This window comes from Anomalospiza imberbis, chromosome 9 (assembly GCF_031753505.1).
Source record: "Anomalospiza imberbis isolate Cuckoo-Finch-1a 21T00152 chromosome 9, ASM3175350v1, whole genome shotgun sequence".
NCBI classification, from domain to species: domain Eukaryota; kingdom Metazoa; phylum Chordata; class Aves; order Passeriformes; family Viduidae; genus Anomalospiza; species Anomalospiza imberbis.
In genome coordinates this window covers 29,527,660-29,541,146 of record NC_089689.1, presented here as the reverse complement: position 1 = coordinate 29,541,146, position 13,487 = coordinate 29,527,660, and the positions used below count along the sequence as shown (strand labels likewise).

Sequence of the window (13,487 nt, the reverse complement as noted above, 5' to 3'; positions counted from 1 at the left end):
CCAGCGTTCACTTTTTTTTTCACTTCTTTCAGTATCAAATACAGGCATATTATCAAGCAGCACTTCTCAGAGGTGGGTTGTGATTGAAGCACCCACCACAATCCACTTTGGAGGAGCCGGAGCTCACGTACATCCAACTCTCAGTGAGATTCTCATGCAGGCGTCCAAAAAACACTGCTCACTTTTTACTGACTTGGCCTGAAGGAATCAGTCTTTTTCCAATTCCAGCTATCCCAGCTCCGAGGTCCCTTTGTGCCTGGGCTGCACTATGTTTTACACATAAATCCCTCGCAAAAAGGCTGGAGTCGGAACCCTGATAAAGCAGAAGGATCGCGGGATAACTATCACTCGCTAAAAGCAAAACGGAGACGGCTTTCTTTTGGTTGAAAATAAACAAACAGATATATAAATAAACATTTTCAAGGGATACAAGGGGGCTGGGATGGCGAGACACGCACGGAGAGCCGGATCCAAGGGACAAGTCCCCAGCGCGACAACACACCTCGGGCACCATCAACCACGGACCGCAAAGCGGGGCCGCCTGGCAGTGGTTACGCCGGCAACGCTCACCGGCCCCAGCACTTGGAGAGAGCTTTTTTTTTTTTTTTTTTTTACGAAGCAATTAAACACAGACCGAGCATAAACCCCCGAGCTGGTTAACGGGAGGCGGCGCGGGGGCAGCCGGGCTCCCCTCGGTGCCGGCCCGGCTGCTCTCATCCCGGCCGGGACCGCCCGCCCTGTCTGCCCCTTACCTTGCGTGGCGTCCCCGGGCTCGGCGCGGCTCCCCGCTCGCAGCAGCAGCAGCAGCGGGAGCAGCAGCGGGAGGCTCCCGTCCGCGCCGCCCGGCTGCTGCATTCCTGAGCCGGCGCTGCTCCCGCATCCACCGCGGGGCCGCCGCTCCTCCGTCCCGCGCTGTGCCGGCGGGCGGGGAAGGCGGCGCGGGCGGGGAGGGAGCGGGAGCGGGGCCGGGCCCGCCGCCCTCAGCCCTCAGCCCTCAGCCCTCAGCCCTGCCCGCTGTCAGCGCTGCCCGGCCCCGCAGCGCCGCCGCGCGGCCGCCCGCCCGCCGCCGCCGCCATTTTGTCCCCGCGCGGAGGAGCCGCCCGCCCTCAGAGCCGCCCCGCCGAGCGCTGAGGGACAGGCGGTGCGGGATTGTCCCGTTCCCTTCCCGAGGGACAGGCGGTGCGGGATTGTCCCGTTCCCTTCCCGAGGGACAGGCGGTGCGGGATTGTCCCGTTCCCTTCCCGAGGGACAGGCGGTGCGGGATTGTCCCGTTCCCTTCCTCAGCGTCGATCCCTGCGGGGATGTCGCGTTCCCTTCCCGAGGGACAGGCGGTGCGGGATTGTCCCGTTCCCTTCCCGAGGGATAGTCCCTGAGGGGATGTCGCGTTCCCTTCCTCAGGGTCGATCCCTGCAGGTATGTCGCATTCCCTTCCCGAGGGACAATCCCTGCGGGGATGTCGCATTCCCTTCCCGAGGGACAATCCCTGCAGGGATGTCTCGTTCCCTTCCCGAGGGACAATCCCTGCAGGGATGTCTCGTTCCCTTCCCGAGGGACAATCCCTTCAGGGATGTCGCGTTCCCTTCCCGAGGGACAATCCCTGCGGGGATGTCGCGTTCCCTTCCCGAGGGACAATCCCTGCAGGGATGTCGCGTTCCCCTCCCCATGGTCGGTCCCTGCGGGATCGTCGCCCTCGCAGGGGTAACGCTTCCCACAGAATCGCCTGCGGGATTATCGAGTCCAGCCTGCGAGCAGACACAATCCCAGAATTGAGTTGGAAGGGAGCGCTGCGGGTGTTCTGGTCCAGCCTGCCTTCTCCAACACCCCGGAGTACATGGCATGGGATTGTGTCCAGAGGGTTCTGGAATATCTCTAGTGAGGGAGACTCCACACTCCTCTCTGGACAATGCGTTCCAGTGCATGGTCATCCACACTGGAAAGGTTTCCGACCCTTCCCCTTCCCAAGGGTCTGTCCCGCATCCCGTAACCAGTCTGTGGGATTACTGCACTCAGAGGGGCACGCTTTTCACAGAATCACACAAGTGTTGGGGTTGGAAAAGACCTCCAAGACCATCAAGTCCAACCTGTGATCGATCCCCACCTTGTCAACCGGCCCAGACCACAAATATGCTTTTTTCTCTCTCTGGTGATTGGAAACTGAGACTTTGGGCAGGAGGGTTGGAGTTCCCTCCTGCCAACGATGGATAACATTTTTGCTGGAGTCAGAGGACACTGCCCAAGCTGGTTGAAGCTACTAGGAGTGATAACGACTTTCCATCCAGGAGAATGATCACATTTCTGGGATGCTTAGATTAGGTTTAGGATTTCAAAAGTCAGCAACTGTTTAATAAAAAGCTCATAAGCAGAGTGGAAACAAGGACAAGATTAAAGGAATTTCCTCCTCACTTCCTGCTAGATCAGATCCCTTAGGATTTTCTTTTGCCATATGAATCTTGTATTTCTTGTCAGACACTAACAGAGTTCCAAGAGGAGGAAGAAACACAGATAAACATCTGGCAGCGTGTTAGGGAAGGAGACTGAGGTCTAAAACCACCTCCTCCTCACAGATACAAACATGCACATGTACATCCTCTCACCAGCCAGGAAAAGGACAAGACATTATCCACTTTCTCAGGAAGACTGGCCAACAAACAAGCATGGATGAAATGGACGAGGCGAGGCAAGCTTGATGTGTTTTAGGATCTGGTGTGACACATGGAAGGGACTGTCAGCTGCTGGCACCTGAGTGGAGTTTCTGCTGCTTTAGGTCCTTGAAGCACCACTGCTAATCCAGGTGAGCAAGGCAGGCCCAGCTGCAGCCAAGACCATCCGGCAAGTTCATGGTAGCAGGTCTGAGGTCAGGCTGGGAATCAACAACAGCTCCAGGGCTGTTCCTCAGGGCTGTTCCTCAGGGGCCATTCCAGCAACACGGGACATTCTGGGCACTGGGACACGGCGCAGGGGCTGCCAGCAGGTCCATAGGGGTGAGACAGGCCTGAGGTGGAACAGGGAATGCGACAGGTCTGAGGTGGAACAGGGAATGCGACAGGCCTGAGGTGGAACAGGGAATGAGACAGGCTGAGGTGCAACAGGGAATGAGACAGGCCTGAGGTGGAACAGGGAATGCGACAGGCCTGAGGTGGAACAGGGAATGAGACAGGCCTGAGGTGAAGCTGGGAATGCGACAGGCCTGAGGTGGAACAGGGAATGCGACAGGCTGAGGTGGAACAGGGAATGCGACAGGCCTGAGGTGGAACAGGGAATGTGACAGGCCTGAGGTGGAACAGGGAATGCGACAGGCCTGAGGTGGAACAGGGAATGAGACAGGCCTGAGGTGGAACAGGGAATGCGACAGGCTGAGGTGGAACAGGGAATGCGACAGGTCTGAGGTGGAACAGGGAATGCGACAGATCTGAGGTGGAACAGGGAATGAGACAGGCCTGAGGTGGAACAGGGAATGCGACAGGTCTGAGGTGGAACAGGGAATGCGACAGGCCTGAGGTGGAACAGGGAATGCGACAGGCCTGAGGTGGAACAGGGAATGAGACAGGTCTGAGGTGAAGCTGGGAATGCGACAGGCCTGAGGTGGAACAGGGAATGAGACAGGCTGAGGTGGAACAGGGAATGCGACAGGTCTGAGGTGAAGCTGAGAATGCGACAGGCCTGAGGTGGAACAGGGAATGCGACAGGCCTGAGGTCAGTCCGTGCATCAGGAGGTTCCATAGCCCGGCACAGAGATGCTGCAGGGACAGACTCCAATGCAGGGCTGAGCTTAAGGAGAGCCCCAGGCAAGGTGGGGTGGGGGACTCATTAAGAGCTCTGAGTGCCCTCAGGGGCCTGACACTTGTCCTGGAGACAGGGAATACCGGGAATACCGGAGCTGTGCCTGCAGGAAGGTCAGGCCATGCAGCTGGGATTGCAGTGCTGCCGCGCCAGCCCAGGCTTGCCTGCCCTGACCCTCTGAGGTGACATTTCACGTTACCTCTGACTGACCTAACAGTGAGCTGCCCAAAACAAACCCCTCGTGTGTTTCCTTGTGTTCCCCCAGGCCAGTCCAATCAGTGAACCCTCTGGTGAGCGGGAATGGGAGCCACGTTCCCCCGGATCAGCAGCTGGGTGCCATTCCCCACGCCTGCCGGGGTGTTGGATCCAGCAAAGGGGAGGGGGACCCTTCTCCAGAGTCTCCACTGAACCGCTGCTTTTGGCAGCAACTGCTGCTACACCTCTTCAGCTGCAACTCAGAAGTGTTTCCTTCATCTCTCTGAAGGAAGATGTCCATGAGATCCAGATTCCTCTGAGCTGGGCACATGGATAACCCACCAGATACAAAAAAAGTCCGTGGCAGATGCAGAAACTAAATGCAGATTCTCTAAGTTCTCTTTTAGCATCGAAGTTTTAGCTCCATGCAGCGTGAGAGGATAAATCATTTATAATTAAAAAACAAACCACTTATTTTTAGCTGCAAATCTACCAAAGTGCATGCAATTAGCAGATATAAATCACTTCCTGGCTCGCAGGCTGCTCAGCACAGCACATAAATGAAAGTTAAAACATACGTTTGGGGAATATGCGGTACATCTGCTCTCAATCTGCAGCATTTGGAAATCAATACAAATATTCTCCCTGCTTTAACATGCTGCAGTCTGTCGTCCCACAGTGGAAGGGCTAAAAATATAGTAAACAAAGGAACTGGAGTGGACACGGCCCTAAAGAGCCCAGAATGGATAGCAGGGAGTGACCACAGTGATCTGATGGCAAAAAGAATTCCAGGTAGGGATAAGCACTGGCTTGGGAGGACAAATTGGAGTTTCTCCTCCGTGGTCTCAGGATGCTTGGGAGATGAAGTGCACACATTAAGCTTCAGAAGGTGACTCTGGGGAGAAGAATCAACCATTTGATACATGGCCACATATTTTAAAACAACGACAGGCTTGTAGTCAATATCTTTGTGGAATTAGTTCCCGCAGGGAAAATGTATTATCCACAAAACTTTCTTATTCTTTTTTTTTTAATGAAAAGATAGCAAAGGAGCTGTCTGGGAATGATTTGTAAGTACAATAAACCTCACAAGAGGATGATAAGCAAAGCATTGTAAGAGAATCGTGTCAGAAGTACAGCAAAATAAAAGAGAAACATTACACATTTGTAGTTACTGACAATGTGTGTTCTTAAGTATCATGTCACATTAGAAAAGAATCCTTGTTTTCCTTTCCAGCTTTCACTAATATTCCTATTAATCTATACCAGATTTTTTGATTCCACCATTTGAGGCCATATCAATCATCCTTTTCCCCCTTGAAGTTCAACTGGAATTACACCAGCGTGTTCAGTCTTCCAGAGTTGAAGCTGGAAGTGAGGGTAGAACTTCACTGCATTCCCAGAATCTGTGCATCATGGAAAGACCCGGTGTAAATCTGATTGCACCATGGATTTTTTAATTATAAGGTGGAAAACAAGAATTGCTGTTACAGTTAAAGGTGGAAGGTTTAGACATAACTCACGCTGAGTTCTGTAGGAAAGGAATTCTGTCTAACTCAGGTGAAAACATTTTCCACTTGGTGCCAGCTTTATTTTCCAGTGGAGTTTCAGGAGCAAATACAGCATAAATAATGTGTTTCTTTAAAAGGGATGGGTGACATGAGAATAAATAGTTTTATTCTACTTTTTTTTCTATTCTCTTCTATTCTTCTGTCCTGAAGGCAGCAGGTCAGGCCAATGAGGAGGAGGTGCATTTGTGCCAGTCTTTGCAACAGCTCTGTCTCCTCAGGCGGGATTTTTCCTTTGCTGTGAGAGGAAAGCAAAGGCTCAGCAGCCACAGGGAACGTGGCAGGCAGCACTGTGGGGTCGGGGGACAGGGGTGGCCCTGGGGAATGGCACAGGGAGCGTCAGGAGCTGCAGGTCAGCCCTGTTCAGACCATTTTGTTCAGTTGTGGTCTGGGAGCACTTTGGGAATTGGCAGAAAACTATGGAAAAGATGAAAGGAAAAGCCTTGAAATAGACCACAATTCTTTCATGTGTGGATTACAATGGAATTTTATATATATTAATATACATATATTTATATCTCAGGAGGACTCTGTTCTTTACATCCCTGAATTCCATACCTCCATAACATGAAGTGTCACCCTTCTGGGAAAAGGAGGGTGACAATGGGACACAAACACCAGCAACTATTTAATAACATATGCAAATATTGGCACGCTCATTACACATCAGTTTTGTTGTTGTCGTGACTTTATTTTTTGAACTGGCACCCCAGCCTTTCATGACAGTTGACATCCATTGTGCCGGGCACTTGGAATTGTTCATTTAAGGACATGGTGCAGTCAGTGGGAGAAGTTTGTGACAGCAACAATTCCAAACACTCACCCAGGCTGGGCATCCACACCTCAGGTGCTGAGCTTTGTAATTAGCCTTAAAGGAAACTATAATTATGTCATTCTCATTAGCTCCAGAAGGGAGCCAGGAAAAGAAGGACATGGATTTACAGCTCAGTTTGGACATGACCAAGTTGTTCTTTTGTAAAACGTCTCAGGTAATTTCAGGTGAAATTGCTCCATAACTTCCAAGTTCCTCATGCAGAGTTTGCTTCTTCCAAAAAGAATCAACCAACCCAACCCTCAAAAAATCTGATTCAGAGAGGAGGTTATTAGGGCAGTAGTTTGGAAAACTGAACCAATATTACACCCAACAGTCATAATCCATCACTTCCCACCACTTGCAGGGAGCCCCAGCCCTTCCTGCCAGGAAGGACCACTGCATCTTCAGGATGAACAAGGAGATTTCATCACCTTCCTAAACATCCTCATCTTTGTGGCCAGGCACGTGAGGCAGTAAAACACCTCAATCGTAAGAGGAAGGAGAACACCACAATTTTTGTAGGAGAAAAAGGGATTCCAGGGCTGCTGGTTTGACAGGTTAATAAGAAGGCCCCTAGTCAGCCTTTACAATTTATTTACTTGCAAGTCTACGCAGGGATTTGGCATCTTAAACAGGTTTTTACTCCAACAACATTTCAACTCACCTTTAAGACTTCCAATTAAGACAAACACTGGGGATCCAGGGGTGGAATTTGTGTGGAAGTTAGCAGGGGGTTAGCAAAGCCCTGATAGCAGGGTTTAGGTATCAGATTTATAGACTTGTATTGTCCTATCTAACATCTCGCATTTTCCACTCATTTTGCATGTAAAACTTTTATTGCTATCAGCATGAGTTTAGCACAGCACTAACCCAGAGATGTGCCCCAACATGAGCTGAGGTACCCCATTCACTTAGAACAATTTGGCTGCACTAAATCTTTGTGGTGAATGTTTAGTTTAGTCCCCCCATAAACCTCTTCTGCCGGATTTATATATTTTGGCTCCTTTTATTTTGACTCTGGTGGCTGAATTTGCGGGGGGTTTAAGTGACTGCGATCCCCCTGGCAGCAGCAACAGAGCTGCAGCACAGTGGGGATTTCTCTTTGTGTAAATACAGGGTTTTGTCTGGCAGGATGCTGAGGGCACCGACCTGGTGAGGTTTCAGTGAGATCCCGGAGGGCTCAGCACCTCCAGGGAGAAATTCCAGCCCCAAGAGTGTCTGTGGTCCTTCTCTATGGCCCTTTGTCCCAGCACACAATGCAGCTGCTTATCTCCTTGTGAATCACAAACACTAAAATGTTTATTTTCCTGTGCTATGAAAGCTCACTTCTATCTGCAACAAAGAATTGTGTCAATTATGAGGATGATGAAGACATCTTCTCCCTCTAAAGCTCTGTGAAATTTAGCTTTCTCTCACATGGGTGTGGGGGTTTTAAATAAAGTAGTACTTCAATAATGGCTTCAGAGGTATGCTTTAATTGTTCCTCTATTTGGAGTTGATTGTTTTTTTAAATCCATTTCAATTCCAGTGAAAATGGCTCTGATCTGATAAAGGAGATGAAGTCACTGCTCAGGCTTACTATTTTATTTCCATAAGGTTTGAAAATTTTCTTCCCTGCAGTGTTTTGGAGCCCAGGAGTATTCATCTGTTTTGTAAAAGGAAAGTTCTACAGAACAACATTTGGTCACTGTTGTCTGAATTTCATTATTCTGTTCTCCAGACTAGCAGAGGGGAAAAGTGCAAGTTAGCTGGGTCACAGTCTGAAATGTGAGACAGTCAACTTTTTCTGAAGTTTATGGGAATGAAAGGAAATTTAATACTGTTCAAAAGAAAGATTTAAAGTTGCATCATGTGAAAACAATTGGAGAAGTTTAATCCTGAGGTCTTGGGTTATTTGGTAACTTACATGACCATTTGTCAGCCTGCAAAAGATGAAGTTGGCTTTGCCTCTGTTAACAGTTGGCCTCTGTTTTGGAGTGGTTTTGCAGTGCCAAAGGAACAAACAGGAGTTGTAGTGGCTTTATAGAGCACTCGTTCCATTCTTCTGCAGCCTTTCAGCTCCTGCCATTCTGCTCGGCTCCTCGGGCTCTCCCACTGCTCGGGGAACACGTGCTGACAGGAGAGGGGCTGCAGGGCCTGACAGCTTCTCAGGCTGCTCAAAAGCTGAATACATATCCATAATTTAACCTTTACCTCTCAGCCCGCTCCAGGCCTCATCCGTGTCATTGTATGTGCAATAAAAGCCACGGGACCCCGGGATGTAACTGAATACTTCTTGTTTTGTGATGCTTCCAGTGTATCATTTATGCTAAAAGATGTTGATTGAAACATTCTTTACATTTAGATCAGTTTCTGTGGAGCAAATTGAAGTGAAAAATCTACAGAGCTTTGAATGCATAAAAATTAAAGAACGTTTTTGAAGGGAAAAAAATCTACAGAGCTTTGAATGCATAGAAATTAGAGAACTTTTTCCAGAGCGTCCCAGCACAAATTCCATCAAATAACTCTTAGCAAAGTCTCTTGCTCTTAAGAAAATTCTCAGGAAATGCAGCCTGAGCCTCCCTGTATCATCTCCATCCTCCCTGGATTTGGCATCACTGCCTTCTGTGTTTGGCCACCACTCTCCAGAGACTTAAAAGAATGGGAATCATTATTAAAGGGAAAAAAATGGTGTCAAAACAAAAACAACTTGGTTTTGAAGGACATTTTAAATATTGTTTTGAGGGAGTTGAGTCCCACAGGAGTAACTTTTCAGAAGATTTTTGGGGTGTGCACGGGGTTGTGGCCATGCCTTGCAACTGAACAAGATGAGGTTTAATCATTAAACTCAGGATGGAGCCTCTTTCCCTGTATTTCTCAATGCAATTAATTTATAAGTTGCCTTCTCCAGCTCTGAAAAGAAGGGTTGGTGTGGTTACTTTTTCACCTGATCATTCACTAACCCCTCAGACATCCATGCTGGAGCTTGTGAAGTCTTGCGTTCCCACACAGAACTGCAGAAAAGAAATGAAATCTAGAGGGAAAAAAATACAGTGTATGCAGAGGTGGTAGTGTGGAAAAGGGTCAAAGAGGCCAAAAAGGAGGAAAAGCTGGAAACAAAGAAGGGAAAAAGGAGAGGAGAACAAACTTGTGAATGTGAGATGAAAATCCAGTGTGCAAGCACTGAGCTACAAACCACAGTGCACAATTGTGAGGAATTGGTGCACAGTGACAGGAGTGTAAAGACCAATTCCTGGGAAACCCCAGAGGCTTTTGCTGTTTACATCAGCCCAGTTGGCATGGCAGAAGAAATCAGGAGGAGCTGAGGTGTGTTCTGTACATCCTTCTACACACAATAAACTTCAGACATACATGAGGACACTCAGTTACGTGGCGGCTTTTCAGTCCCTCTATCTAAAATTGAGAAATGCAGCTCAGCTGCTTTTTATAATAAATGTCTAATAGTCACTTCAAAGCAGAACATACAAGAGCTGCTTAAAAATTGCCTTGGATTCCCTTGATAGAGAGCTCACCAGTGCAGCCAGGGAGCTGAAACCACAAATGTCTAATTTTGCTTTTGCTGCTGTTTAATTTGAATTGATCTTTTTTTTTTTTTTTTTTTTTTTTTTTTTTTTTTTTTAATTTGAGAAAGCAGCAAAATAAAATGTCTTACCTTGGTCACTCTGCTATAAATATTATCAACAGTGAATGCCTGAAATGCTGCCAGGAGCTGCCCTGTCTCACCTGCTGCTGGGACTGAGACACTAATTACCAGCCCTGCACACGTTGCACATTTTTGCTTGGTAATAAACTAAAAAATAAATCGCTTCATTTTACATTCAATTTCTCTACTCTCCATACAACCTAAATATTCAGCTTTCACAATAGCAACAATTTAATCAGGGGGACACTGAAAGCTAAAAATCAGTAAGTGTGGGAGAAGCTCTGACCTCCTGAAACTGAAGGGAGCTCAGGTACTCCTGAAAAAGGCACTGAACTGGGCCAAATGCATTTTAGCATTCCAATAAAGTCCCATTTAGCTATTTAAATAACACCTACATACTAATTAACTTCTCCAGCCCAAGCTGCACATTACTGAGGCTGTTGTTTTGCTTTGGAAAAGGCTGTGCTTCACCCTGAAAGCTGTAGGTATCTGAAACTAGGCAGGACCATAATTTAAATTCATATTTATGTATTTTTTTCCTCTGTCACCAAGTGGTCAAACTCTCAAACAGCTGGAACTTCTTGCAAAGGGAAAAACACCTCTCAACTGCTGCTGAGTTAAATTAAACCCCAGCACTGTTTAAAAATCCCATTATTTCCTTTTGTAGGAGCTGAGCAGCTGATGAATGCCCTCATAACGCATCTTCTTTGAGGCTGACTGTAATTACAGAGCACTACAGCACTTTCATCTTGGGGCTGCACTGGCACAGGATGGATTTGTAGTGTCTGGCTCTGATTTTTTACCCCCTCTGCAGACAGGTGACCCCGGAGAAGAAGGCAGAGCCCCCTGTGCTGCTGCCAGGAACAACCACCCAGTGCTCCCTGCTGGAGCTGCTGATTCCCGAGGGTCTCCCAGCCCTGCCACGGGATGTCCATGGCACGGTGGAGGGACACACAGGACTGGGACTTCTGTGCCAGGAACAACACAACTCTGCTTGAGAACTTCCTCAATGCTCTGCTTCCCTGCAGCTCCCCCCTCTCCCAGGAGCGTGGGTAAACACGGCTCAGATGATTAGAAGCTTTGCACACTCACAGGGCTTGCTTGGCCTTTCGTTCCTTCCAAAACTCACCTTTTTTCCCTTCCTTTGTGCTCTGGATGCGAGGAGGGACTGGAAATAGCAGAGGAGGGACTGTGGGGATTCCCCAGCATCGGGAACTGCATCTGAGAGTCACCCTGGGGCACCCAAACGGGCACCTGGAGCAAGCAGGGCATGGAAGGTCCTTCCAGGTGGCTTTCACAGGGCAGGGGAGGGAGCTGAATCAGTCTGAGTTGATCCAAAGTCTTTCTAAGCCATGTCATGGTATCAAATATAGCCGTGAAGTGCAGCCAAACTCCTCCAGTGTTCAGCTCATCCTGGCTGCTTCTAGAAAGGTCAAAATTGTGGCAAACTAAATGTGCCACAGGCAGGATTTTTCACCAGCCTTTGCCTTGTGTGATAAAAAGGATCTTTAAGCTCATCCAGTTCCACGGGCAGGGGCACCTTCCACTGTCCCAGGCTGCTCCAAGCCCCATCCAACTTGGCCTTGGGCACTGCCAGGGATCCAGGGGCAGCCACAGCTGCTCTGGGCACCTGTGCCAGGGCTGCCCACCCTGCCAGGGAACAATTCCCAATTCCCAATGTCCCATCCATCCCTGCCCTCTGGCAGTGAAGCCATTCCCCGTGTCCTGTCCCTCCCTGCCCTGTCCCCAGTCCCTCTGCAGCTCTCCTGGAGCCCCTTCAGGCCCTGCCAGGGGCTCTGAGCTCTCCCTGGATCCTTCTCCTCTCCAGGTGAGCAGCCCCAGCTCTCTCAGAGCAGCCCTGGGAGCATCTGATCCCCATCATCGCTCAGATCCATCCTGACAGCTGCGGCCTTGGCTGCTCTCACACGCTGTCACACGAGGAGCCTGGATGCATTTCAGGCCTGGACTGCTGCTCCTCACCAGGATTCCTCATCCTAATTAAAACTTCATTTGTTCCCTGCAATCAAGCTGTACGTGTGGAGCTGAGCGTTGGGCCCAGAGGAGAGTGGGAGTTCACAGAGCTGAGGTGCAGGTGGGGTGCTGGGAGCAGCAGGCTCAGCACCGACCTGTGAAGCCTTTTCCCAGGATGGGGAATAGGGCTCTTACCCTGTGGATCCTGGCTCATAATCACAGCCTGTGAGAACAAAGGCAGTAAAACCAAATCCTTCTCTGTTTTGGAGCTTTTATCCCTTCTACTCTCCATACATTCCACCCCAGCACCACATCCTGATCCTGTCCCATTCTTACCACTCCTCCCTGACCTGGTCCTTCACCTGCACTCTTTGGCCCCGGCCTGGCCCTGCTTTTTTCTGGTCCCAGTTCAGCATTTCTGGGATCTTCCCAGAGCCTCCCACAGCTGGGAATGTGAGGGAATACCAAGGCAAGGGATGAGACAAACTCTTCTGATCCCACATCCCTGGTCAGTGTCTGAAAACTGAGGGAACAAGTGGGATTTGATTTCATTTAAGAATTGTTTTAGTTCATCTGCTGCCACTTTCTCCACCTGAGCCTGGGCACAGCTGTAGCTGTCAGTGCTGTGATGGGAGCATGACAAAGAACACATTATTTTCAGTACTAAATTTTGCCCAAAACTCTATGTGCTGAAGGTCTGGGGATCAGATTTTGGATTTTATCCCATGGAACTACCACATCAATAAAAGCACTTGCAGTGTTTTCCTGAACTGTTTTAGGTAGTGTCAAACCTGTGGTTTATGCCAATATTTCTGCTTGGGAGCCCATCCTTAGGGAGCAGCTGGGCAGCCTGTGCACTCACCAAGGCTTCAGAAACACAGGAATTGGGACTGAATCCCAGGATTATTGATGAAGTCACAGAGTGAGGTGTGGCGAGACCCTGCCTCGGCTGGAGGTGGCCCAGAGACTCTTTACCAATGCTGCCATCTAGGGAGAGATACTCCATCTCCAGAGTGGAAAATCCTCCAGAAAACCAGGATTTCAGAGCTTTTGTGCCTCAAGAACAGGGATTCAACCTGTGCTGGGAGTCACCCTGGACACTGGGGATCACCCTGGACACTGGTTCCTGCCAGCTCAACTCCTGGCCATGGCAACTCTGCTCGAGCAGCCAGGCGGGGACAGGGAATTCCTGAGCACAGTTTGGGGCTGGGCAGAGCTCTGCTCTGGGCTGGGCTCTGCTCTTCCCAGGAAGTTCTTGGGATGTGTTTCCATCTCTGTGCAGTGCAAACTGCGCCCAGAAATGAGATCCTGCCTTACGTAAAGGTTACAGCTGAGACATCTGGATCTCATCGGGCTCCTCTGGGACAGGAGTCCTGAGCTCTGGCCTGGAGAGAGGCAGAGAAGGAGCAGGAGTCATTTTTCATGCAAATCTCCATCTGCAAAGGGGCTGAGTCTCTGCAAACCCCTCCGTGGCCACGGTTTGGCAAAGGCAGCCATCAATGCTGCACAGACTGAC

General features: G+C 49.4%; 1 protein-coding gene across 1 annotated transcript in view; it reads right to left on the bottom strand.

The window, feature by feature from the left end:
* Positions 1-954, bottom strand: part of ROR1 (receptor tyrosine kinase like orphan receptor 1) — a 156,642-nt gene extending 155,688 nt beyond the window's left edge. Inside the window, exon 1 of the mRNA XM_068198993.1 lies at positions 753-954. Within this exon, the coding sequence (XP_068055094.1) occupies positions 753-855 (103 nt within the window). The 5' untranslated portion in view covers positions 856-954. The remainder of the gene's footprint in view (positions 1-752) is intronic.
* Between the last annotated feature and the right edge of the window lie 12,533 nt (positions 955-13,487).